Source organism: Falco biarmicus, chromosome 5 (assembly GCF_023638135.1).
Source record: "Falco biarmicus isolate bFalBia1 chromosome 5, bFalBia1.pri, whole genome shotgun sequence".
Taxonomy (NCBI): domain Eukaryota; kingdom Metazoa; phylum Chordata; class Aves; order Falconiformes; family Falconidae; genus Falco; species Falco biarmicus.
The window spans coordinates 89335825-89363539 of NC_079292.1; the positions used below are offsets into that span (position 1 = coordinate 89335825).

The 27715-nt window shown below is 41.1% G+C and overlaps 1 protein-coding gene and 1 long non-coding RNA gene across 3 annotated transcripts in view; one reads left to right on the top strand and one right to left on the bottom strand.

Annotated features, from left to right (window-relative positions):
* Nucleotides 1-27715, top strand: part of CFAP91 (cilia and flagella associated protein 91) — a 31620-nt gene that overhangs the window by 2859 nt on the left and 1046 nt on the right. For both annotated transcript variants that reach the window (XM_056340794.1, XM_056340796.1), the window contains exons 3-16: nucleotides 203-360; nucleotides 3109-3192; nucleotides 4450-4506; nucleotides 5396-5577; nucleotides 6268-6445; nucleotides 6804-6961; nucleotides 7218-7400; nucleotides 7513-7655; nucleotides 13644-13760; nucleotides 16802-16873; nucleotides 18458-18604; nucleotides 21657-21878; nucleotides 23172-23320; nucleotides 24539-24630. In XM_056340794.1, coding sequence (XP_056196769.1) covers nucleotides 203-360; nucleotides 3109-3192; nucleotides 4450-4506; nucleotides 5396-5577; nucleotides 6268-6445; nucleotides 6804-6961; nucleotides 7218-7400; nucleotides 7513-7655; nucleotides 13644-13760; nucleotides 16802-16873; nucleotides 18458-18604; nucleotides 21657-21878; nucleotides 23172-23320; nucleotides 24539-24630 — 1942 coding nt within the window. The remainder of the gene's footprint in view (nucleotides 1-202; nucleotides 361-3108; nucleotides 3193-4449; nucleotides 4507-5395; nucleotides 5578-6267; nucleotides 6446-6803; nucleotides 6962-7217; nucleotides 7401-7512; nucleotides 7656-13643; nucleotides 13761-16801; nucleotides 16874-18457; nucleotides 18605-21656; nucleotides 21879-23171; nucleotides 23321-24538; nucleotides 24631-27715) is intronic.
* On the bottom strand, nucleotides 4518-13747 carry LOC130150147 (uncharacterized). Its single transcript, XR_008822132.1, has 3 exons — nucleotides 10667-13747; nucleotides 6782-6916; nucleotides 4518-5017 (listed from the first exon to the last, which is right to left on the bottom strand). It is a non-coding gene; the product is annotated as an uncharacterized LOC130150147 (long non-coding RNA).

The following is a 27715-nucleotide window of genomic DNA, read 5'->3' on the forward strand; positions in this document are numbered from 1 at the left end:
ATCTGCTGCTAGTCTGGTATGCTCCACATCTTGAGAAGTACCATCTAACCAGCTGACATCATTAGCATACGTATGCCTTCTTCTTTCCCCATCCCACATGTGCAGGCCTGTAAATCACAGCAAGCTGAAATTCTGAGCTCTTTAATGCTGTTTGAAATTGCTAAATCACTGCCTCTCTTCTTTGTGTCCATGCAAACAATAGGTAAAGGCTCCGACGTTCAGAAGTATGTTTAGTAGCTTGATCCATTTGCCAGGCTACAGTCTGTGCTTGGAGGGCAAGGATCCAGTGCCTCCATTTATTGACCGAAGATGGAGAGGGAGGGCTCAGCGGCGCCTGGAGGCTCTTCAGCAGCTTGCTGCGTAAGTGTTCTATGGTTGGATAATTTAAAAGAAACGTACAGACAAAACCAACAAAAACCCATGCACGCTGAAGTGGAGATGACTGCAATTTGCTCCTACTTATATTTCCCTTGAAATTAAGAGATTGCAGCTGTTATGGAGTATGGTTGCCCATCTGTTTCTTACAGGGTGGATGTTGCACATTCCTTCATCCCTGTGCTATCTGCTTTGCAGTGGTTGCTGGGAAAGAGAAGCGAGTTATTTCAATCTCTTATAGATCACATAAGTTATGGAGACTTCAGTGACTCGTGTGTTACTTCAGCGAGAGCCGTTTCCTTTCAGTCCTGTGCAGTTGCAGCTGGTTAGATTGCTTTTGCTGCTCATTCAGGAGTGTATGGGGCCTGAACCAGGGCACCACATTTTTAGTGCAGGGGTGTCTGTGTTGAACTTTCTTCTGGTATCACAGTTTGGGCTTCTGATTCAGCAAATATTTAAAAAAAACACACTCTGTGTTTTTTGGAGTCCTCTGTAGCTGCATTCAAGACTGCAGGCATCGGCCTAGGTAGTTGTTTTCAGAGGTTTTTGCTGCGTTAAGAAGCTAACTTTAGACCATGGGCTTTTTAGGTGATGTGTGCTCTGGGGTTGCTGGTAACTGAGTTCTACCACCTGCCAAACAGTAATCAAAGATGATTAAGAGTGATACCGTGGATTTCATACCTTGGTTTACTCACTTCTGAAAGTGTATTCTACTCATTTCCATAATAAAATAAGAATTTCAGAGCCTGTTCTGTTCTTATTATTTTCAGCATTTCAGACTATCCCCAGCACATGAAAACCTCAGTGGCTTCTTATATTTTGCCTGTTATTCTGTAACAAGAACTTATTTGATGCCTGCGCTGCTTTAAAATTGATTTACATTTCAACAACATATATTTGCAAAATGTCTTGCAATTAACAAAAAATGAGAAACACATCCCCTCTGTTTCAGCCTGCACTGACTGACAGTGTTGCTGATACAGAAGACAGAATATTTTCCAGCTGTCTTCTCAGTAGTTGCATTGCCTCTGCAAGGTTACCAGGAATAAACGCTCATTTATTTCAGCAAAGTCAGCAAATTTAAGTCAAGGACATGCAAGAGGCAGGATCTGTTGAATAAAAGGGGCTATTTCACTGGGTTCCCATTGTGCCTATAACTATACCATAATAGGATGAACAGCTTATGCTAATAAAGTCAGATCATAAGAATAAGTGCCCACCTGTGCTGAATGAAACACAAATCCATCTGGATGGAGCAACAGTCTGATATGTAAAGAGTCAGTTAGTGGAACTAGAGCCATCAGCTCAATTAACTCATTTGAATTACAAACACAAGTTCACAATAATAGGTTGATTAGTGCTGAGCAAGTATCTCAGGTTACCAAACTGCATCTCAAAACATTCCCTTCTCTTTTGTTATGTGATATGACTGAAGGCACTGGAAAGAGGTGACTTTAAACTTTACCTTGGCAGTAAGTTGTATGTCACAGGAGGTTAATGAAGCATCTCTCTATAGTCTTTGCTGTACTGGGTAGCAATGCTGTGGCTCTGCGAGTTCCACAGCGGAGCTCGCAGGGCTTAGATGCGGTCTTTGAAGACAACTGATCTCAGCGTGCAGTCCTCTATTTTGATCTCAGCTGTCAGGCAATCTTCTGTATTGTTAATTGTATCTCTGTAAATATACCTCTGTATTTTAAATTAGGCAGCAGCAACCAACTCCAGCACCCACAATCCCATACATCTGAGCTCAGGATTCTTACAAGTTGCCAGAAATGATCTTAAGAAATACATGACCTTTAGGACTTGCCATATATATAGCTTAAGGAAATTACTTACCTTAATGGCATGATACAGGCTTTTGTTTTTTTTAAAGAACTTCAGGTTCTTGCCTTTAACCACTTGGCAGGTCGAGAAGAGCAAGACTGGAGTATAAAGTGGTTGTGAAATCGAATAGCAATCCTGACATGTAGCTTTCAAAGGACTCAGTTCTACCCATTCTCTCAGTGACTGGCTTAATGAGGTCTACCTCACAGTCTTTCAAAGCTTTAAAATAAAGAAAACTCTCCAAGATATTGCAGTGCAAAAATTTAAACAGGCTGCCTACTCTGAAATTCAAAATGGGGGAAAAAATGAAGACCATTCTTGCAAAAGGTACGCTTTTTCTAGCATAGGTTTTGAAACATTCACATGGTCATCCCAATTTTTCTCCTTAATTGAAGAATTCAAATTGAAATTGCCAATTCTAAAATTTTCCACATTTGTTTAAAATCCCTTTTGCTACTTTTGGAAGGTGGGAAGTGGTAGTTTTCCGCTTTGTTCATTCTACTCCTTTAGACGTATTTTCTGTTACAGAGTTTTTTCACTCATAAGGAGATGAGCTTGCTCCCCCCTCTCCCAATAAAAGCAGTTAACTTTACAAGGTCAAGCATTTACAAGTAGCCAATCCTTTTCATGAGAAGCACATAAGCAAGTTCTATTAAAGGCAGCAAATGACCATTTGTTGCCCACACATAGTGGGAAATATACATAAAATGTCAAACTGTTTTGCTATACATGTAAGTATGAAAAAAGCAAAAATAATAAGTATGGGGATTTTGTGGAATTTGTAGTGTGCATGTTTGATTGTGTAACCAGAGAAGCAGAGAGCGAGATTTAAAAAAAAGCCTAAGAAAAAAAGATCAGAACTGCTCTGAATGTACTTCTTAAATTATATCCTGTTTTTTTGGCCTTTAGAGCTCAATCTTCTCTTCAAATACCTCAAGTTGTGTATGAAGATCCTGAAGTTAGTGGAAGGAATCGCTATAAATATTTTGCACGGTAAGGAGTGAACTGATTTGAAACAGAATTCAGAGGCTTGCTTTTGTGCTGTTTAAAGAGCACCTAAATGAATGCGAGAGCATTATTTTTTCTGTCTCTTCTGTCAATTCTTTGATCACTGCTATGGAAAATCTAATAGTAACTAAATCTTAAATCACAAGGTCCTTTGAAATTCACACTATGCCAGAATTTTCAGCTAATAAGTTACCATAGGAGCAAATATACCAGGCATTCTGTACTTAATAATTCTTTGTAGAAAGCTTTGGGCTGTAGGTCCTCCTACAAAAAGGCAGGAGATGCTCGCAAAGCCATTGTGGTTCTCCAGACTTCTGGAAGGGTGCCTTCTTAAGAAGGAGCCTTTTAACTGCCGGTTTCTGCCAGGAGCAGAAAGGGAGCAAAAGGAATCCTTCATTAACTTTTCTTCATGTCCTCTACTGCACAACTGCTCCGCTCCTTCCAGAATGACCCTGCAGGTCACCAGTGGACTCCAGATCTGAACCAACAGCGAGCGTACAAACATTGTCAACTCAGTCACACATACTTGGAATTACATTCACAATCACAGTCAGCAGCTATTGGCCAATATGTCCACTTGAAATATAAAGAAATTGCCAGGTTTAATAAATTTTATGGCTCCTTTAACAACAACAAAAAAAGGACAAAGGTGATGTTATCTTCTGCAATTTGAAATTAAGCTTTAATGTCTCTCAAAGGCTAAGGGAAATTGATAGTGAACTGCAGTATGGAAACTATAAGAAGGCCTAAGAAGGAATTATTTATATGTCATTGAGCCCATATCACTTTCAAGATTCTTCATAAAATACTGCAAAAAAGGAAACAATCAAATCAGATAAGTCCAAAACAGCTGATAGTAGGAATTCATTTCGGGATTTCAAGAAGTTATTAAAAAAACCCACACCCTCAAAGTCTCAAAGTGAAAAAAGTAAACTAATTAGTGAAACATACACAACATTTTCTAAGTACACTCAAAATAACTTCTTTTAATTATTTTGCAATTCCACTTTTTGCTTTCACAGAATAACAACTCAATCCTGCTGGTGAAACTTTCTCTGTTAATCCTTAATTATGAAAGAATTATTGACTACTCAGGCACAATTCTTAAACATGCAACTACAGAACCCGAGTTATGAAAAATCAGTGTAACTCCACTGAAATTAGTGGACTGCAGTTTTTCTAAACTGTAATGGTCTTTTACGCTCATGGTGGTTGTCTTACATCTACATTCTCTCTTTTCAGACCAATCATCCCTTCTAATAAGCTGTTTCCACTAAATGGTGCTTACACAATGGCAAAGTAAGTAGTGGGTTCTGGAACATTACTGTTGCAATGGGTCACATCTCACCAGAAAAAGGGTGGGAAAATATTGAGCTGGTGACCAATATTTTTCATAATGAACCAACAGGAAAACCTTGTTAAGAGGTAAGGGTTCGTTCACCATTGAGAGTTCCTGAGGAAACAGGTGACCAACTGCTTCAGAATTTGCTTGCAGTATGTGAATGGTGCTTTGTGGGTTAAGGACATGTGCCTCAATTGTATTATGATTATGAAGCCCAAAACCAAAGTCAGGTGTCTCTGAATCCTAGAAGAGATACCAATCCAAGGCAGCATTATTGTTGGAAAATCTTCTGATATTTTATTACAGTCTCCGTGATACTTGCAATACTGTTCAGTGGTGTAGAGCATCCATGAGGTACTCCAGTGTGGGTTTCAATGAGGATCAGATTTTGAGGGGACGTAAGAAGATTCAGTTCCTAGTAGAGTCAATGGAAGTTGCACATGCTTACATTAGAATTCCATTTTTGTTCTGGAATTGTTGGAAAGACAAACATGTAAGGTAAATTGAAGCAGTCCTACTCCGTTTTACACTCAACCATTACTTTTTGTGCCCATTAAAAGCAATGCTTTAGAATGGATACATAGGAAAGATTTGCACATAGTAATTTGTGAGAGCTGAAACCGGACTTCTGGATTGTTTACCTAAGGAAGGAGTTTTCAGAGGACTCAGTGTAGCCTCAGTCTGCTTTTACTAAAGATAATGGAGTGAACATCAATGGGTGCAATGTTAAGATAAAACAAACCACATTTGGATATCCTACCTTTGACTTAGTGTTGTGTTTCTGGTTTGTTTTTTTTTTTTTTAATGAATGTGACAAATGTTCTTTCATCTTGCATCTCTTTTTAGTACAGAGCCCTATGTCTATCCAGCTACAGCAAACAGCAAGGTCTTTGGTCCCAAGTTACGAACTTTGGGCACACAGACAGACTACAGGGATGGTGAAGCCCAGACGGATCCCTATTCCCCTGAATATGTAATTCCCAGCGGCTCAGTCCCTGAACTTCTGACACTTGCTACACTTACTTGGGGTGAGTTGTGAAATCAAGATAAATGATAATAATCCTGTCATCTCTGTAGCAGGAGGTTCTTTTTTTACAATGTCAGGTTTCAAGTCTGTTGCCAGTTTTGGCAGCTCTTCGTTGTCTTTCTTTGGGACACATTATTTTATCTGTTTATAAAATAGGTATGATATTTTCCTACTTAATAGCGCTGTTCTGGGGCATTTCATCAAGAGTTTTGAGATGATTCAATATAAAAAGGTCATATGTTTTACAAATACGAACTAGGAGCAGTTTTTCCATTTACCCACTGTTCTTCAGCTGTTCTGAGTTAGACATCAGTAAAAAACCAGTATGAACACTGCTGCCCCAGAATGTAACTGTGATCCTCATCTCCCAGTGTCCCATCTGCAATAATGATGGACAGTGGATATACCAAAGAAAGTGCTCTTTGGAAAAGCTTTTCCTCCTTTGCAGCCTGCAGTAGAGGAATGAAGTGCTAGTGTTAATGTCAACTAAGCTATAGCAACTGAGGGTCCTACCATTCCCCATACTATAGAATTTTACTGGCCTTAGAAATATGTATTTCAGCCTGTTGATGGTTCTGCTTGTGTTTAACATATGGGCTTGTGCCCATACATCCCTCTAATACTTTTTGGTGGTGGTTGTTTGCTGGATTCACCATTCTCCTAAAGAGCGACTGCTTCTTGTCCCTGTAAGGTCGGGGGCTACCAGCAGGACTAGCCGAGGTGGAGATGATTGAACGTGCCCGGGAAAAACGTGCATGGGAAGCAACTCTTCCAGCCATGGACAATGCCTCACAAATCGTGAAGAGGAGGAAAATGATGGATGATATGGAGAGGAAGGAGTGGGCCTTTAGAGAACAGGAAATAGAAAAGTAGGAGTCCAATTATACTCTTCATTTCTTTTAATTGAATTCTTCAATTCTTTTAATTGAATAGAGAAGGAACGAGAAGGTTTAGCAGATTGGCTGAAAGGTACAAGCCTTTTATTTCTGTGAAAATCTCCTGGGTTTAGGAAGGGTTAGTTTTGTTTAATTTAATATAGGAGACTGCTACCACAATACTTTCTGCCAGTGCTAAACTCACTTTTTAAAATGAAAGATTAAATCCAAGATATTGCAATATGAACTATGTGTAAAGTAGTCACTTACTATGTAGGATTTGATGATGACAGCGTTGCATAGAACACTGCAGAGTAGGGTAGGTCATACCTGGCCTTTTCTATTCTTGCAGGTTGCAGGAGGTTCGGCTGGTGATCTTAAAGAAGCTGCTGCAGAGGCGAGAGGAGAATCAGACTGAGCTGGATGCCAAGCGCTTGGATGACCACTGGCAAAATCATCAGAAGGCTAAAGAAGAGAAAATAAAAAAGATTGAGCATGACTATGCACTGAGTAAGTTTGAAAGACAGGGAGAGAGTAAGATGAGACTTAGTTTTTGGACAAGCCATTTCTATTTTCACAAGGTTATAGTCTTTATTCAAAAAGAAATAGGTTGCATCCACAATATAGATACGCATGGCCAGCATTTGTTCTGGTCAAACAGGTCATGTTTTTATATTAACTAGCAAAAGCTCTTGTGAATTTCCAAAGATACAGCTTTTTTAAAACTATTTTTATGAAGAAGCTCACATTTGTATTTCCTTTTCAGTGCTCAGGAAGCTGATAGCTAAGAGGAAGAATGTGATGGGGAAGCTGGAGAGACGAGATATCATCAAAGAGTATACTGACTTTGCATCACAAACATACACTCCTTTGTCTAGAATTGGTTATTTCCCAGATAACCATTCTGAGTGCTATGTGGTAAAAAACTTCAATCTTGACACCTTTGCAGGTAGGGCATTTTGGAAGACTTAGTTTGTATGTGTTATTTACTTAAAATAGTAACAAAACTCAAATTTCTCTCCCCACCACTCCATTACTTAATTGCTGTTTGTATTTCTTAGGACTGTGTGAACTGGAAGCATCTCTCCCAGATTCTGTCACCCAGGTCAAGGTTAAAGCTCCAAAACCCAAGTACACTACTGCTAAGACAGGGTTTATTAAAAGATCAGCAAGGCTAGAGGTGGAGCTGGCACAAGTTCACCAGGTATGGAGCTGCACCAGCAGCATGTCAGTTCCTCTCTAAGATTTGAACTGCTCAGAAATGCAATTGGGAAGACATACATGTAAGCTTTCTCCCAGTTCCCTGTGCTAAATTCCTGTTTTCTGTAAGGTGACTTCAAGGAGAGAATGGATCAAACATTCAGACTGTTACAGGCATGACCAGTATAGCTCTGGAACAAAGTCTGTCAGTACTGTCTGTCCCTAATAGCTGTGCTTCTGCTGTAACCCTATAAAAAACAAGCATAGCTGCTTCTGTCTTCCTACAGATCAGGTATTTGGATTGGAACATACTATGTAAGTTAGAAATTCTTCTCTGCCGTTTGCTTGTTCTCATTCCTCCCTTGCTTTTATAATGCACAAGTGGCGAGCCTACTGGTTACATTGTTGAACAACTAATAATCAAACCAAATCTGGATCCATATTCTAAAAATTCTGTACATCTTTTAAAATGTACATTTTAAGTACATATTGTAAAAACACCTGCAGCAAAGCATGATTAAAATGACCCCACTCATAAAATCAGATCAGAATGGTGGATGCACAACACTGTTGTTCCTAAACAACAGCATCTGATTTGCAAACATGCTAATAGTGTTTTGCATATCTTAATTTATCACAACTGTTCATGCAGATGAGGTGTCCATATATGCAATTAACCACTGAGGAAAGGAGTGCCTCATTTGCATCTACAATCACAATATTTGTGAATTGCATGTACTTTTAAGTACGCTTTTGAGGGTTATGTTTTTTTAAAATAATGCGTATGTTGGCTGGCTGCTGTTATCTCTGAAATATATTGAATTTCATTTGTAAAGCTTGGCAACTTTCACGTATGCTTTATTTAGTGAAGAAATATTTCATAATTGGAAATTATATATATAGCTTTCTTGTTTTAGTATAATTTAAGAATACTCCCAATACAGACTAACTTTCTACTAATGAATTTTAAATAGAAATCTTGTTCTGAAAAATCAGTCATACTACCTCAAACTTAAACTCCACTGGATCTTGTAAAAGATGAAACATCGCATCTGATTATTATTCAGAAGGAAAATCTTCAAAGAAAATCTTGAGTGCTACAGGGATTGTTCAAGAACTAAGGACATGAATTCACTACGGTTTTAGAGAAGACGCAGCAGTATTAAAAGGGTTTGAGTCTGGGTACTTTTTGCATAAAATTCAAGTAGTGCCTATGTATAATCTGGATCATAATATGGTTCTCACAGGTAGCACAACGTTAGCCTGAGCTTTCAGAGCTGAATTTCAACTACAGCAATTGTATTCTGTTTGTTCAAAATAACTTCTCATGGTTTGAAAGACTACAGTGGAGCATCTAAACTGTAGTCACAGAGAAGAAGTATGCCCTGATGCTGGCTACTCACACAGTAATGTCTCTTCAAAGAAAAATTGTTGGCCAAAGGGAGATGGAATGCAGACAATTCTGTGTATTTTCTTTCTTAAATCAATGTAGATCACTTGGTCTGCATTGATTTATACCAGTTGAGGGGCTAACATAACTAGTACTCATTTCCCCACCACAAAAAGGCAAAATGTGTATTCTTGTAAATTAAATCATGAAGCATTTCCTTTGCAGGCAAAGATGATAAATGCACTACGCAAAATTTAACTGCTGCGTTTAGATACACAGAAGCAGACACCAGACTGCAGACAAGCAGAAAGTACTGACACTGTGAAGCATCCGGACTGCCTCAGCCACCATTAGATTTAAACAAGCTTTCTGTTCAGAGCAGCAAGAAATTACTGACCTAATTAGAGTTTGGGCTCTGTGGTGCTGTTACTGGTCACTTCTCCCATCAGAGGCGTTTGGTGCCTATAGCACCTCCTGGCTTAGCAGGGCCTCTCTGACAGGTCCACCTCATAAGCTACTGGAGCTGTCAAGTACAGGGCAGTAAAGGATGCCGAGTACTTGAGTTAACAGAATTTAGCACTTGAGAGGACAGCTGTCTGACCGCTTGGTCAGCTGTCCCAATCGTGCCAACAACCTCCATCACACGCAGTATCAAAGAGGTTTAAAGCAGATGATTAGGGATCATCTTAGAAGAGCACCCTGTGTTGCTTTGCATTATTTCTATAGCCGAGCAGTTTTCTTTTCAAAAGCCTTTTTTTAGTGCTGTCCAAGCACACTTGATCTATACATTTTCTCCCATAATCCTAGAAATTAAGTAGAGCTCTAGAGTACACAGTGATCTAGCTCTAAAATGAGTATCTTTCATTTTCCCTGGATAATCTGTGGAAGAAGGTGGCAAATAGAGGAGGAATGCTAGATTTTGGCCTCAGAAGTTTCCAAGGCTTGGTTCTCTGGCCAAACAAGTGGCAAGATGGAGTCGTCCTACTCCTTATGTTCCTCTTGGTTTGCCATATTGAGGGTTTTCCCAAGCTTAAAGCTTGTAAGAAGGGATAAGCAATTATCCAAGGTACTACAAAAAGGATCTGTGCCCTCTTGAGATTAAGAACAGCTTCTTCCAGACAAACTAAGCCAAAACCAAGTGATATTAGAAGCAGACTTTTTGAGGACCATCCTGAAACCCTTTGCAGGAGTATTAGGTACACTCAGTATTCTTTGAATAATTCTCTAAAGCAAGAGAACGTGGCAGAAACAGGAGTGACCCAAAATTTACAGGAAAAACAACAATCTACATCTTAAGCTAAATCTGTAAAAGGGGCAAGGAAAGCTAGTTCCTAGCCAGTGCAGATGACAGTGCTTTAAGGAGTGTAAGGTGAGCCATTACATAGACAGCCTTGTGCGAAAATCCAAGACACTAAGGAGGTAGCACACCGTTACAGTTAATCACTATAGGAAAGAAATGCAACTAGGTGACTGAATACACCAAGGAACAGAGGAGCTGCTACAAGAAATCCCAGTGCAGAACAATGTATGATTTTAGGCTGACCCTCTATGCTCAGGTGACTCAAGAGGGGTGAAGCATCAGGCAGTGCTGGATTAAGATGATGTTAGAACAAAGAATCTCTCACCTCAGCATTAAGCACGACTCTCATCCCATCTGTTTTCCTTTATCTGGTTGCTGGAAGGAGGTGGAGAAGTAGCGGGGGGGCTGAGAAAATCTCTGGAGAAAATCTCTGCCAACTTCAAAGCGTAGGAAAACCTGTTCAAGCAGTTATTTCATCAAGAACAGATCTCCAACACAGTGTTAGCTGGCTCATGCTCAGACAAGCTCTAAGAGCTATTATGTCAGTCTTGATCACGCAAGATGCAGCAGCCATCCAGTCAGTTTGTCCTTGATGATCTCACCTTCTTCATTTGTGGGCAAAAAGGAAAAAAGAGAAACATGACTGTAAACTCTGTGCTGTACATGAAAATAAATTATACCTAGTGTCTTGTGAAAGGGAGAGGATCACAAAGAAGATAAGGAAGGAATCCGAAGAATGATTTCTTTGAAGAGACAGTTGTTTCTCAAGCCACTATCCTGTCAAGAGTTCTGCTTCTATCAGATGCTAGCAGAGAAGCTAAGGTGCAGGGCCAAGAGCACGGGTGCCGTTTGCTGCTTGCTGCATTTGCCTGGAAAATGAAAAGGGGTTGAACTGGGTGGTCCTTCACTGTCCAGTCCAACCAGAGTATATCATGACTCTGAACCTACTATCTGAAAAAGGTAATATAGTCTGATCTCAGAAAAATTAGAGTGTGATATCTAGGCAGTAACATTTGAAGTATGTTGTTCAGAAATTTAATACTTTTTTCTTTTTAAAGAAAGTATTTTACAGTGATTCTTGGGCCCTGCTCCCCCTGTTACGAAAAGTGGTAACTTCTTGTAAGTTAGGCAGAACCAGTTAATGCAAAAAACATATTTTCTTTTTCTTTTCTTACATGAAAATCTTGAAATAAATTAAAATCTTAAAATAACTTAAATCCTCAGATTAGAGAAAGCAAACGGTAAGCATTTTTGATTTAGCAAAGATGGCAGGAAAACTTAAAACCACTTCTGGGACCTGCAGTATTTCTCAAATCTACATTAATAAGAATTCCCTTGTGTCAGAAGTGCTCATAGATTTTTCTGGCTTTAAAGTTGTTATTCTGGTTGTATTTTGTTCTGGTTAGCAAGAAATATTTTTGGAGGCTAAGGTTTTATTAAATTCTTATGAATGCAACATTGTACTGATAAACATAGGAGCCATTGTTTTCAAAAGAATCACAATTAGAGCAGCTTTTTTCTTTCAATTCCCCACCCTGTCATGCAAAACAGCTTCTAAATCATAGCAAACACTATTATAATCTTCATGCCAGCGAGCTCTAAGGTCATCAAATACAAGAAACAGTTCAGAAAATCTCTCATCAATTTTGAGCTATAACCATTTCACATGGCTTATAAGCAGTTTATAGGCTTTGATTCTTGCGTTATTAACATGGTCCATTGCAGAAGGTTTCAATAATAAAGCATTTTATCCTGTCCACCTAGGAACCTCTCTCCTTTTCTGGAGCAATTACTTATCCTGGCCTGAATGGTCAGATCCAATATGCAAGAAGAATTTTGTACAATGACCACTGGAGTTTCAAAACTTCATCACTTTCACAATTAGATTCTGTGCAAGTGCCATCAATGTCCTGTTACTGGAGAGAGAAATTCAGCATGGGATTTTTTTTCTCAAGTTTTTCTTCAGTTTTGCTCCCTAGTGAAATACGGTATTTGAACATTTGAAATAGAGACAGCGAGAAAAGAAAAAGGCACATTTTTTCCTTGCTGAAATGTATCTGTTCCTTCAGTAATAAAGGCTACAGATCCAACCTGTACAGTAGTGGAATTATAATTTTGAAGGAGCTTTAAATGCACGTACTCTCTTCCCTTCCCTTTGCAAGCTGAAGTGTGATGTCCTACAGCAGGCAAGCTTTTCTGTGCAGTTGGAAATGACAATAGTAGCTTGCGATGGGAGGTTGGCAGGACTTGAACAGTTTGAAAATTACTTGAAAGAGTTGAGGCTGTGGTGGCATCGCCACTCCTAGCCTGCTTTGGCTGACAAGGTTTGGCACCTGCTACCAAACAGCTGCAAGCAAGATGAAACCCACTCTTAACGAGCTTGTGGATTTTCTTGGTAGAAGGAAGGTCTCAGGCAGTTTCCCTTTCACACTTACGCCACCCGTACAATTGCTGTGGGTGCCACTGGGCAGTTGCAGACGAGCAGGGAAGAGTTTCAAAACATAAGTTACAAGAAAGTGTTCCTGGGTCATTTGGTTCAACCCTGGGCAGTAATAGCACATCATACAAAGACAGTTCACCAAGGAGGGGCCACAGAACAGTGGCAAGACACTCTTCAAGTGACCCTCTTCATAAAATCTGACTGCGTAACAGTTCTAACTCTCAGTAACAAGCGTTATACCTATAGTTAAAGGCAAAGAGTTACAACCATTCTGTAGTGACATACAAACCATAATTAGATTGTGATATTTCTACCCATTTCTCATGTTTTGAAAGATGAGATGTTTTCCTCTATCTTACAGGAAAATCATTAATCTTTTTGTCATTGAGTATGGAAAGTAAGAGACACAACTGCCTCTGCTTGCATATGGGTCAGTGTTTAATTGGTTCAATGAAATTTCTGTTTTAAAATGAAAACAAAATCTGAAATATGCTTTTACTAAAGAATATATTATATTAGAGATTAAATTCATACCAATTTTAGATTTTTAGGTGACTCACTCTAAGCAATTTCTGATGACTTACTTGTAAATATAGCAAAATAACTCTTGCTTCCTTCTTACATATGATTTTGAAGTTCTTTCCCACCAGTATCTTCTGACCAACCAACAGCCTCATCTACTGACTATATGCAGTTTTTCAGTTGACATGCAGGAAGAAATAGAAGCCACAAGCCTACAAAGTGCAAAATACTTTCAGCTCCCTGTAGTCAGTGTGATCAGGAACAGCCAGCATCTAGAGGACTGGCCTTACTGTGTTGTTCTGTCTAGCCCAGTTCTGATTAGATTGTATGTCTCTTCCAGGCACTGCTGGAAAAGAAGAATAAAGTCAAGGAGCCAAAGAAGTCCCTCTGTTTCCTTGAAAAAGTAGAAAAGCCAGTTCCTCGGCCACCCACTCCAGTCCTGGAAAAACCTTCAATTGTAAGAGGCCTGGTTTTAACACCTTTTTTTCTGTTGATCCCTGATTGTTTCCTTTCGGTTGTTAAAGGAATGCCTAGAGAAGGAAAGAAGGGAGCTTTATCTTTTTTTGTTTGTATTCATGTTAGAAATAGCCATCACTATTTGTTAAGACTCTCTTAGTGTCTCTTTATTCTATAAAGATACTAACAGCCCAAGAATCGTAAAATCTTTTGCACTATCTGATGGCCAAATCCTTAACTAAACTTTGTTTTATAAAGACATAAATTAGTAGACAGACGTGTTATTCCTTTGTTCTTGAGGAACAAAAAGGCAGACTCATATTATTATTATCATTATTCAGTGTCTTCCAGCCTTCTGATCTGACAACACTACCGTAATCCAGTGGAGCAATTAAGTTTAGTTTCATTGAAGTAGTGAGACTTTGGGTGCTTAGCACTGAGCATGCACTTCATTAATTTGCTGGAGTGAAGCTCTTGTCATTGTGCAGGATGCAGTCATCGATGAGCGTGCACCAGTTCACAGAAAATTATTCTTCTACAGAGATTGAAATAGCAGTAATGATGTGTCATGAGGGGTGTGATATGCTGTGGGAAAAAAAAACAGCTTTTCAGGAGAACTGCGACTTCTTTTCCTTTCTTAAAGTAACGTACTTAAGAGGTGATTGTCCCAATGGATTGCTTTGTCTGCTTATTAACACCATTTTCATGATGTAGTAAGAATCAAACACAATTACCATTTAAACTTGTGAATTTACAAGTCACACAACCATGAAAGTGAGAGAGAGAAAGTCTTACCAGATCACCCATGCTGTCTTCCTTTGTGCAGTATGATGCCTTATGTTTTACACAGTCTATTTTAAGATGACTGAAACAAGAATATCTCCTTGGGAAGAGCTTTCCACAGCTTTACTAACTCCTAGGTATTAGATATTGTATTGCAGTGATAGATTTACACTATTTAGATTTGCCAGTTTAGCAGATTTTTAAGTACTTCCAGATAACATGAAAAGAAATCAGAAAGATTTATCCTCCAGTTATAGTCATTCTTGAGCGTGTTTACAGATTATAGGGTTTTTTAAAGAGTTCCAATACAAGAGAATTCCACCTAAATGAATTCTGTCAACATTTGGTTTATTCTCAAGTATCTTTATGTGCGAATGCATGAAAGTGTGAATCTCCATCTGTAAAATCAGGCCACTTGAGCCACTGAAGAGCAGCCCTAGCACCCCCTGCCTTGCAGAATCCAGGTGAGGTTTCTCCTACCAGCTGGCTGTGAGGAGCACTGAAAGCAAGGTCCTTCTCTGTTGTTAATGCTTCTCCTCCTGCCATACACACACAAGTATCAACCAAATGCACCAGCCTCTTCCCACTGGAGCCGAGGATCTCGAAAGGGAAGTGTGCCAGAGTGACAGGCAGGTGACATGGATCACAGGGGATATAAAAGAAAGTGGAGAGAATGGAGGCACTGCTGCAGGCCTCCTCAACTCCTCTCCCCCCATCATTTCTTACACACTTACTAGCCACAACAAGCTCACAGAGTGCCTCTGAATTCCTTCACTGGTTCATCAAATTTGCCAGCCCCCTCGAGTTTTCAGCCTACTCCTAGATCCTTCTATACCCTTAATTCCTTTGTTTTTCCTGCAGGGCATGATCGGCTTTCTGTCTCCCCTCATTCTTTCCTGCTGTCCTGTAGCAGGCAGATGGAGAAGTTGATGATTACCCTTGCTAAGGCACCATTTGCAGCACTGAACAACAGAAGTACAGGAAAATGCATCTCTCAAAAATTTAAACCAAATTTTATTTTAAATCAAACCAAGCAGTCTGGCTTACCCGTCCGGTATATGTGCCATCTCCATTTCCAAAACTCTGTCCTGAAGGGCTTTCACCCTGTAGTCAGGTGATGTGGTACAGTTTAGCTTTCTAACTGGACTGGAAATTCATCCCTTCTTTCCAGAGAAAAAGAGCATACCAAATCATAAGTTAGTCCTTTGGCTAGTTCTGCTTTGATCCTCCTGGGTGGTGGTGTGGAAACGCAGGAATGCTTCATTTTGTGTTTGGAAAACTTAATCTTCAACACCTAAGAAAAAACAGATACTAAGATTCAAGCCCACACCGCTTCTCTCATCCCACACTCATCCCTGTTTTTCCGGCACTTCTAAAATACCACATTTCAATGCAGACCTCATAGGCTTTTTATTAAAAAAAACTTCCTTGCAATTTTTAGATTGATCTTTCCCAGGCACCCAATGGACTTTCCTTCTGCTGTTGTCAACTTCAGACTAAAAGACCCCTCAGCAAGTGAAAAAATGCTGCCAGCTGTGCTTCCTCTATTTAAAATAAGGCTTCTTTTTTTTTTTTTATTTCCCCTCCTATGGTCATGTTCCCTTTCCCACTGCGCTCCATCATTCTTCCAGGTTGCCATCAGTCACAGAATACCAGGCCAGTAAAGTTCTCAAAGAGACAAATCACAATATAATGTAATTAATTTTACTTCCAAACTATACTTGCTGAGACTTAAATTTACTGAGTTACTCAGATAAAGGTCGCCACTGGAATAAATATCAAAAGAAAAATTGTATATGTTCCCTTTTAATTTAATCCCTTTGTTTATAGTTAATAGCTTTCTTGTACCTTCTTAGGTAACAATTCTATCCCCTTAGTGTCTTGACCTGTTAAATTAATGTAGCTGATGCTCATTTTGCAAACTCAGATTCAGTCAAGCTACAAATAGTACTTCTAATGCATACAGTAACTTTCTCCATCAGCATCTCCTTATCATTAGGTACTCGTCTCTAAAGACCCTCTAAAATCTCAAATAGAATCTAATTATACAGTCTTTCTCCCCCATCTCTTGTAAAACATGGAAGTACGTAGTATTCTGACTCACTTTCCCTAGAAATTAGAAGAATGGTGTTCAGAAACAACTGAGAAATGCGTTGGATACGAGTTAGACTTTTAGGTAGTTAGATAGTTAAACTATAGAAATCTCAGTCTCCAAAGAAATAATTACTTATTGTGTGGATATTTGTTGTGTTTCGGCAGAAGGAAGAGGAAACAGAACTGGCAGTGATCTGTCTGCAGAAGTTTCTCCGAGGCAGAGCTATTCAGAACACGGTATTCTGTGTCTTCTTTTTTTATGTCTTTCTTCGGGATGATGGTGGGAACGATTGAAAGTGTGTTTGCAAGCTTTCTTCCACAGCGGTGATCAAGGGTAATGAGGTTTCTGCAGCATATCCTCCTGTATGTTATCTGGAGTCCTTCAAGGCTGAAGTCTTTGCTCTCCAGCCCAAATTTCTTACAGGAACTTCTAGGTTCCTATACGTCTATGAGTCTCTCCCTGTTCCTGCCATCCCCTACACTCAGTTATTTAATTAGATGCTTAATAGCAGAATTACTCAAATGGCAAATTCTAGGCTAGATCTGGACCAAGAGTACATTTTGTCTTGATTATGCCAAGATCCCAGGCACAAGAAACCTCCCACATCCCAGCAGGGCAGCTTGTATTTCATACCATCTTTCCAGTTTCCAGTGATGGTGAGCTGAACCTTAGATGAGGTTCGACTGAAGCATACCACCATGATTTCCAGCAAGTGCAGGACCTGTCATTCCGCTTTCAGTGGAACAGTAGTGGGTCTAGGTAAAAATTAATTGAGTAGCCATGCCTCATGGGCTTTATATTAAGCAAGTCTGTCACTTTTGATCAGACCAGTCCAGAAGGTTTGTTTTCATGCCTGCTGAGAATATAATTGGTATTCTCTCTTACACTAATTATTTAATGTTTGCAAAGTGTTCCCGTGGGGGACTCTGACCTGAGCGTTAGCAAACATTGCAGTACCGTGGAAGTGGCTTGAGGTGGAATCTAGACTTCCCAAGTCTTCTCCTGTTCTGTGGTGATCTATGAGAAGGGTATTTGGTGCCATTGGAAGACTGTTGACTTTCAAATCATGAAATGTTCCATCATTTTAGGAATCTCCTTCCAGCCACTACTAGATCAGAAATATATGACTCAGCTGGAGAGTGACATGAGCAGGGTTGAGTGATCCTTTGTTTCTGTTGGAAGTCTTGTTGGAAGAGAGGGGGAATGAAAATAAGAGGGTGGCAGGGAAGGGCTGGGCCACGTAACCCCGTAACAGGGACAGCAGCAATTTCAACAACCTCTCTACCAATTTATTGCTTTGAGCTGTTGCTGGACTCCCTCAAAATGAAGGACAGAGAACAACAGATGTTGAAACAGGAGACTTTGAACTCTGGATTGAGGAAAATGGGCAATGCTTACTCTAGGAAGCTCTGCCATTGAGGCTGATATAACAGGATATCCAGAAGGCTGTTGCCCTTTTCACTTGAAGTTGGTGTTGCTGTTCCGTGTTCTGGTGGTTTGAGTTCTGGGTAAAGCCAAACAGAATAATAATAATAACAGAATAATAATTAAAAAATTATTAAAAAAATAAAGTAGCATGGGATCATCTATACTCCACAACAGAAGGTCTCAGCTCTCGTCTTGTATGCAGGAGGGTTTTAGACAAGCTTTACCTGACACCATAGCGTATGCCTAAATGCAGCCGCAAATTCATTACAGAGGACTAGGATTTGGAAACAGCTGACCTTGCACCTTGGAGAAGAAGGGTGTACTGTGCTGGCAAAAGATGTTGATCTATATTCTCCATTTAATAAGCTTGGTTGTTTAACTTGATTTTAAAGATGTTTGAAGGGAAGGAGAAGCGGCTGGAACTGATCCGAGAGCTGCGCACCACTCACGCACTCCAGGAGGATGGACAGCTGCTTTTGAAGGCAGAGGAGCAAATGACACGGGCTCTACAGCAGCAGCGTGACTTGCAAATGGACAAGGTTTGTCTGTGTAGGTGGGAAGGCTGGTTCACAACACTGTCCAGACTGGGAATTCTGTGCTTGCGGTACCACCAACACTCTCAAATTGAATTTCTTTATGTTTTCTATTATCTACAGCACAGAGGGCACCTCAAGTAATAAAAATGCTTTCCTATTGCAGGGCAAGCATTGAATGCCTGAGGGGCTAAAATTGCTCTGTCACTGCTCTGGGGCCTCTGGGGAATCTCAGAAACAGACTGAGGCGCCCTGACCACAGCTGCTACCCAGGCTGCACTTGCTTTGTTTGCAGACAGAGTGCTTATTTATATTTACAGGGCTTTGAGCAAACTGCACTGTCACATGAACCTCAGTTTTACCACATTTCAATCCATTTGACTGACGCTGTGACCTGGCATCACAATAAATGGTTGTCACTCTCATCTGTCAGATGTTTTACTGAATGTATGTTACCACTGTTGTTTCCCTGTTCCTTTTCTAGCAGGGCACCCTCTCAGGCTCCTTCTCAGGCATAAAACACCACAAAAGAAGCCAAAGCAGACTTACTGGGCTCGAGACTGCTGTGACCTTAGCAATGGTGTCACATTGTTATACTTGCCACTGTTATGGTGAGCAGAGAAATGTTGGGCTTTACCCTCTGCCAAGGATCTAGTGAGAGCTGGGCATGTGAATTCCCCTCCTATTTCTTTGCAGGGCCACAACCTTCCAGAGCAAAGTGAATTGAATGGCAGATGCTTTCCGAAATGGATCATAAAGAATTCTGCCCAGACTTCACTGCATCTCAGATACACAGTATCTCCCACAGTCCTGCAGATTTTCCTGCAGTTTTTACTACTCTCCTATTTTTTCAGTGACTAGCTGCGAGGCAATTCTGCAGGTTGCAGATTATGATAACAGCATCGGCTGGCCAGCTGGCCTGGTGGAGATGAAGCCAGACCACTGCTTCCTGCTGGGGGGGCAGCAACAAAATTTCCTCTCAGATCTCAGTAAAAATTGAACTGGGTGACTGTGTTTTACTGTTTATAATTTCCAGATGCTCCCTCATACACAGGCAGTCCAGGTATGGAATGCAGGAATATACAGAATTTTTCTACTGAGGGATTAAAAGAAAAATACAAGCATTAGGCATTAGGAACTTGAAATACTCTTTCCTTCTGGAAGCCGAGGTGAGAGTGAAGGAAGGATCAGTTCAGATACCATAACGACTTTCATAGAGAAGGAGAGAGAGCAAATGGTAAAGATGCTGGCTGACCTCTGATCTCAGGCTTTCCTTTTGGGAGAGCCACTATCCCCCTCTGCTGGTATCCACCTCCTCTGCTCTCATGTTTCTTTTTACTGTCTCTGAAGGCACACAGTCCAAGGCTCAGGTTTTCAAACACCTTGAACTTTAAAACTCTCTGGAATGCATGTGCAGGAGTTTTCTATGTGTGTGGCTATTTTACAAAGTCACCGATGGGTCACAGTTCTATAGGTTTTGGTGGTCACAGTTTTTTTGAGGTTTTTGACCTTTCCAGTATAAAAAGAGGCATTTTTCAAGAAATGCTTCCTGCAGAAAGAGGTCAGAAACTCCAGATAAAATGGTCAAAGCTGAGGGGTTGAAAACTTCCCACCTCATATATAACAGAAGTCTAAGACAAGAGTGTTCCTGGGTTGTTTTCCTCCACTTCACACCAGTTTTAGACACAGCACCTGGAGCAATAAAGAGGAAGCAGCACGTTAGTTCCATGTTATCCCTCCCTGTGGGGTGGTGCAGTTCCTGTATTTTGGCCCTCCGTCTCAAACACACATGGGCTAGACGCTGTCACTTCTACATGCGTGCAACACTGACAATCTCACTGTCTTTAAAACACTACAGCTGATCTATTACTACTTATCTGGGGTATTTCAGTTCCATTTTTAGTTTTATGTTCAGGTCTACTCTGTTATTGCCTGTTTATTCCAACAGAAACACAGCGTCCTAGCCAGTTCCTCCTGCCAAGGACTGCAGCTTCACAGTCCCTACTGGATATAATGAACTTACCATAGATCTTGTCCCTTTCCAAAATGCGATCGCACATACCCAACCCGTAAAACACGACGTGCTTGGAACAAGGAGTGAATGGCACAGTAACTCTGAACACCTGGGGTCCAGTCTCAGCTCTGTCACAGGCTTTCTGCTTATCCATTACCTGGAATTTTGAGTTCTTGTTTGCCCTTCTACAAACTCAATATAATTACCGTTGATTTTAATTTGTCAGCAGTTAGTAACTTGGACAGATTTAGGTAATATTGCAATGCCTAAAACTGTAGGGACTCATGGTTGTGGTATTATCTCAGCAAATTGAATCACTTTGGTTGCATTGTGAATGTCCAACCAAAGATGTACCGTTTCACTGAGGTGGCTTTAACTGTAATAAACATTTTGCATCCTTAGGAGAGAATAGAAATGTGGCTGTACTTGCAGTTTCAGTTTCCTAAATCTTTACTTACGCTTCCTGCTCATGGAGATCGAGGGTTTACTTTCCAAATGCTAGAAAGAAGCTTCCTTTGCAACTTTTGATCTTATTTTTCTGGTCTGGTCCAGCCAAGCTCAGCACAGAAGGACGGAGGGTATGCAGCTGAAGTCATTTCGTTGTCATTTTTATACCTCCCCGTTCTCGGTCTGGGCAGCAGAGTGTGCCCCATTAACAAGCAGCTGGCCTCAGCCACTGTTGTGGCTGTACTCACAAAAGCGGTTCCTAATACCTGGCGTACAGCGAGTGTAGTGCTTCATCTCCTCCCAGCCACCCAAGCACGGGGCTTCTTGTCCCAGTGTGACGGTATTGGGACCATTCCAGCCCTGGCTAGTTTTATCATCTTTTAGCCTCTTTATGCCATCAGAGCCTATATACAGGAACATTACATTATGCAGAATCCAGGCCCGCATATGTAAAACAAGAATGCAAAACTCCTAGGGTTATCCCATGGCTGGTCTGAGGGGATGCTGCAGAGCTGGTTCACATGCCTTTGGTAGTCCTGGGGCTTGGAGCAACATTCCCGCGGTTTGTAACGCAGTTCTTTGCATTTTTTTTTAAAGCTGTTATCAGTGGAAAAGCACTTGGCCAGGGAAGAAGGAAGGGTCCTGGCAAACATATTTGATTTCCTGTCCAAAGAGCTGGTGAGGCTGCAAGAAGAACGGAAGATTCATGCCTTTGTCATGCTGGCTGAGAGGCAGAGGCAGATGCGGGAAGCAGAGGAGAGCGGGCGTCGTCAGGTGGAAGAGAGGCGGCGGCGCGAAGAAGATGAGATTTTCAAACAGGCAAGAGAGGGAGACTGGGGGAACTGGGGGTGGTCTGTAGGAACTGCTTCCTAGTGGGAAGGTCCGGATGGAAGGGAGGTGCTTCAGCTCTGACTTTGGGGATGGCTAGTTTTAAAATCGAGGAGGAAGGCTTAGTGAAGAGAGGGTGATTCCCTCCTAAAAGAGTCATGCCTATTAAATTAAGGATGATCTGAATAGCCCTACAGACGGTCCTGCTGGGCATATCATGAATGGATGTAGGTTTCTAAATTTGCACAACAAAATTCTATGGAGAACAGATGTACCTAGATCATCTTTAGGAAGAATGTTTTGTCAGCATGTGGTCTGTCCTGTGGAACTATTAGGTGCTCTCCCAGGAAGGATGCTTTGAGCATCCTTTGAGCAAGGTTTTGGAAAGATTTTGCCCCCCAAAAGTGGACTGCAAATAACAAGAGGCACAAGAAATTATTTTCAAGTAGTGATACTGGGTAACATAACCTTGAAATCCAGAAACAAAAATCCTGAATTACCACATTCCATAACTATTCTATAGTCCTGTTCCTATTCCCTAGCTCCTGACTGCATGAAGCATATTTCTCCCAGTTGAAAGAAATGAGTAGGAGCCTAATTGACTAAACCAATAATTTTCAAACTTTGTGGGAGGAGGCTAATACCACGAGAGTCTGGCATCATGTTTATTTTTCTTTTTAGCTTATCTTCTTACCTCTTCTTATCTCCTCTGAGTGGGAAGCAAGGAGGGTCCAAGTGCCATAAGCTTTTGCCCCTCAGACTAGCAGAAGGAAAACATCCATTTCTCTAATCTTTGCTCTACAACCATCATATGGAAACCAGTAATTTTATCTTGGTTTTATTCATGTTACTTTGACTGGCTTGATGGGACCTTTTCCTTTAGGATTTGCTTGAATAAAAGCTGAATAATTTACTGAAGTCAATACTGATGATTATTGTTTGGCAGTTGTTGCTCAGGGGACAGTGAGAACTGAGGACACAACTGCTGTTGCACTCACAGAACTAAGCTGCAGCAGAACTGGATCTGCCACTAGGTTTTCCTTCCACCACTGGTTCTTTCCTGCACTTGTTTCTGTTCAATTAGCTCTCAGAAAGAGTTATTAGAAAATAAATTTTTACAAGTGATTCTTCCCAAAAAGCACCTCTGAAACCAAATCTTAGGCTAGCCTGCCTGAAATTAAGTCTGGTGAAAATCTGGTTTTCTTGGTTCTTTGGAAATCTGCTTCCACCACACTCCTGGCACAGCAATAGGCAGAGGAACAGTATCTTGGTGTTTTGTTCCAGGTGGTGAAAGTGCACCAGAGCACTATTGACTCCTACTTGGAAGACATTATCCTGAGTAGCTTGGAGAACGCGGCTGAAGAACAAGCCAGGGAAGAGATTCAGAGAATGGCTGTAGAAATCAATGACATTGCTTATGAAATGGAAAGTCGGTACGTTATTAAACGGCACATTTAGAGGCTGTTTACAGCAGTTTAGAACCTGCCTGACGTTCTACACCTGTGGTTAGATTACGTGTATAATCTAAGACTTGGGAAGAGCAGAACAATACTGTTCATGATCGCTTCATTAGTGTGACTGCTGTATGGGAACCACACTGTTACTACCTGGAACACACATATAAATCTATCTGAGCCTTATTTCTATACAGCATGTGCCAGATTCCCTTTGCAAATCACTTGTGGGATCTGTGAATCACCCTTTTTAGACCTCTCCATGCCAATGTGATGCTGTGACTGAGCTTTAAGTGAATCTGGGAACTGCCTAAAGCAATACCCATTCATACTGGTCTTTTCATTTATTTATACTGCTACAGAAAATCCGTTTGAAAGAGATGCTAAAAGATACAGCTATACAGCGGCCTTTCATTCTGGGGTGGCTGTTCTTTAAGAAACTGCCAATTTCCATGGGGGTCAGGCATATTGATGGCTGCCTGACAAGGCACTTTGAGTAGAGTAAGCTGTTGAGAACACCACAGTCTTGTGTTTGGCTGGGGCCTCAGCAGTGGATACTTTTTAGGACCTGCCAAACCTCCAGTTCAGTTTCTATGCTCTTTTTTTTTTTGGAATTGAGCCATAAAAATCCCAATGACACAGTGACTCTCCTATGGTACAGCAGCTGTGTATTTTGTAACTAGATGAATACAACCAGAATGTTGAAATCCTTGGGGAGAATGAAGCGTAGATAATGCATGCAGCCCCTGGGCCAATTGGGAACCCACCAAACACTGGCATGGAACAGAGCATGGGGACCAGCCAAATGCAGAGTCACAAAAGGGAAGAATTTAGCAAACTCAGCAATGGGCCGAAGACTAAGTTCACAAAGATGCAAATCCGCAGTGGTATCTGCGTGTCTAACTCAGTTTGTCATCAGTGAGAACTGGGCTCCTAAATACATTTAAGGATAAGGAGTCTTCTCCCTGGAAATACTGCTTTCCAACGCGGTACTGAACACATTGGCAGGGCAGTGCAAAGAGGAATAGTCACACTGTCACCTGTTTGTAGGATAGAGAGAGACCCGGCTGACAGTTACTGCCAAGACAATACTCTCCCTGGAAAACGGCGAGAATATTTACAAGGGAGTCTTGTGTTTGCAGAGGTGATCTGGAAAGATGATTAAAATACTAATACCATCCTGCATCTGTCCTGTAGTCGAACTCACCTACAGTCAGAAGAGATTGTAGCAGAGCTGGTATATGATTTCCTGATTCCAGAAGCTGAGAAAATGTCTGTCAGAGAAAAAGGTAAGGAGTCCAGTAACTACTCTCTTCATGAACTTGTTCACCTTCCTTACTTTAGCTCACTGAAAGTAAAGATGCAAGGCCAAGAGTTGTCTCAGGTCTCCGAGATTCTTCTTTTGCACTCTGCAGGTAGATGGTTAAGCCCTTTGACCCTTTTCCACCAATTTCTCATGAGCTTTAGTCTTTTAAAATGGTGGCCTGAATTCAGAGCTGATGTAAGGTTTAGACTGTGCTTTTGCCAAGAAAGGTTGGACCAGGGGATCCTTGAGGTCCCTTCCAACCTGATATTTCTATGATTCCATGATAAATGTGGTGTATCTCCAACAATAAAACTACATGAAAAGAAGCAGCCCATTGCACCTTCAAAAACAAGCTGGAAAAAGTCTTTAAGCAGCATGGCTGTGAATTGTCTATTATATGGCAATTTCTAAAAACTGTTGAAGTCTTTAACGGGCAGATTACTTAAATATATGCCATAGGTGGAAGGAAGAGCATATACTTTTCCCCTTGCACCTCACACAATTGGTCAAGAGCTAGAAACAAATAAAAGGTTTTAGAATTGGCTGTAGTGGCATCATATTTTATGTAGATAATCTTGCAGTTGTAAAGGATGCTTCTGATCAGCCAAAATGGAATAGTATCTGTCAAAATACAGAGGGGAAGGCCCTGGAAATCTGTGTATTACACTAAGTGTCCTGAATATGGCAGTTCTTAACTGGAATCTTTCCACTGACCAGCATACTCAGAAGACTGTGACTAAACCAGTCACCCATAGAAAGTGGATACAGGGCATGAAACACGCTTGTATCACAGTGGAGTCTGAAGTGGTCCTTGCCGCAGTGTACTTCTCTGACTTGAGAGCAAAGGCACTTGCTTCATCGCCTTTTCTGCCGCTTTATGAATGAGAACACACACCCTGCAAACAGATTTTGTGGTCTCTGAATTGTGCAAATATTTTCTTCCTAGTCCATGTATTTGTCACAACAACAGTATCTATTCAGCAGTTGGTTAATTCTCCTGAAGCTTCTACCAGCTCCCTCCTTTAGCCCTGCTTCTGCAAGCCTCCCAAAGCAGGTGATGTAATTTTAGTCAATGAAGCCTGCAGCTCAGGCACTAACACACACGGGTTAGCCTGCCTGTGAAAGGAGAACAGAAAGAGAAGCCCTGGGGAGATGACTTAGGATTCTGGACATACAGAGGTACCGTCAAGGAAGAAAATATATACTGGGCTTAAATGCAACAGCAGCCAATGAACAAAGAAGCACTCCCAAGCAACAGAGGAAAAAAAAAATCTTCAAAATCAGTGAGCTACAGTGGGTTTGCCTGGAAAGCAGAGCTAGACCCAGACAAAAATTGAAGTGGATGCTGGTGGAAGAGCTAAAACAAGACATGAGAAAGTACAAGAGCTTCTTCAAATGTGATCAGATGAGATTTGCCACAATAGTCTTGTGACAGGAGACATCAAATGTCAGGAAGAGACCTGGCTCATACTCTGTTCTGCTATTGCTCCATGGGTTGGAGGGGACTCCGTACACTTAGATAGCTGAATTCTACCAAACGTATGCCCTGATGAACACACCCTGCTGTAAAATACCTTCAGGGAACCAGAATCAGTAACTATTCCATGTAAATCCAAAGGAAATAGTATCAAAGAATGGCATTAGAATTTATGAGCAGATCAATGTATTGTGTTTCTGTGGCAGCTTTTAAAGTTTTCCCTGTAGTGAGCCACATTATTCATTACAAAACTGTGTTTTAGCAACCTGGCACATGCCTGAGCATACATTCTCCTTGAAACTAGCAGGGACTGATCTGAGAGCATAGTTGTCTGGCCTGCCAGAGGAGCAAATCCATTTGTACAACAAGGTTTTGAGGGCCTGCAAGTTCAGTCTTTGCCTGCACTTTAGCTTCCCTTTAGATATCTCTACTTTGCCATTACCTAGTCTTTTCTTCTATTTTTTTTTTCTCCTCTTTTTGTCACATTCCTTTGCATAAAAGCAGGGGTTATCCAGTACTGGCTTATCCTGAAACCCCTCTGCACCTCACTTCTGAGCCCTCCATCTTTGGAAGTAGAAGTCAATGTACTGATACAAAAAATCTTGCTTTTAAAAGGACAATCAATTTGAATCAGTTTTAAAAGGACTTACCAATCTGAGCCCACCTTCTTTCAGATGGAATTCACTGTGCATGAAGGAAGGGCAAGCAGCAATACCAGGGGAGTGTTCCCGGTATAGTTCATGTAGTTCATGCATTCGCGTCTGAAGCCAAAATGCCTTGGGTAGAGAAAGCTTTCCTGGGAACTGAGAGCTGGCTTGTGAAGGTCAGCTTTTCAAACGCAAGTGAGATGGGTGCAGTTGCATCCATTGTCGCCAAAATGGACCCCTGAGATGGATAAACATAAACAGGATGGGTTAGTAACGTTGAGTGACTGAGTCAGTGACAGCATGCAGAACTGTATGACAACACGCAAGACACCAGTGGTTCAGACTCGCGGTTAAGTACAGCTCAGCCTTACGACGTAAACAGACCAAACCAACAACAAAGTCTGGGACTTTTGCTGGGAAGTGACACGGTGAGAGCCACAGCTTGTTCCTGCAACGTTCCCCACAACCTGCTTACAAGCATGCAGTATTTCAGTCCCTGTGATTGATTACCAGCATCTGAAGTCTAGAGAGAGAAAGAGGGAACAAAGAATAGCGAAGAGCAATGAAGATAATTGCAGGGTGAGTGCTCTGGCTTGGGCAATTATTTCCCAAGAGGTAGGCTGCAAATATATACAAACGAGGTTGGATGAAAACTGTAAACCACAGTAACGCACGATCCTACAGTGGCAGAAGGGAGATGGTGAGGTAGGTGACCTAGTGTGCCTGTACTGTCTCCGCGTCTTGCTTTGAACTCGGGAAGGGTTTCTCAGTGCAGGCAAAACCGTAACGCAGGAGAGGGCAGTTTTCAGCTCCAGTCTTCCAGAGGCCTGCTGCAATTATCAGACACTGAAGAAGTTATTTTAAAGCCTGATAACATATCCTGGGCAGTTATGCCCTAATCTGGAAAGGAATACATTTTGGTTGTGCTTCCCTCTGTGGGGGCT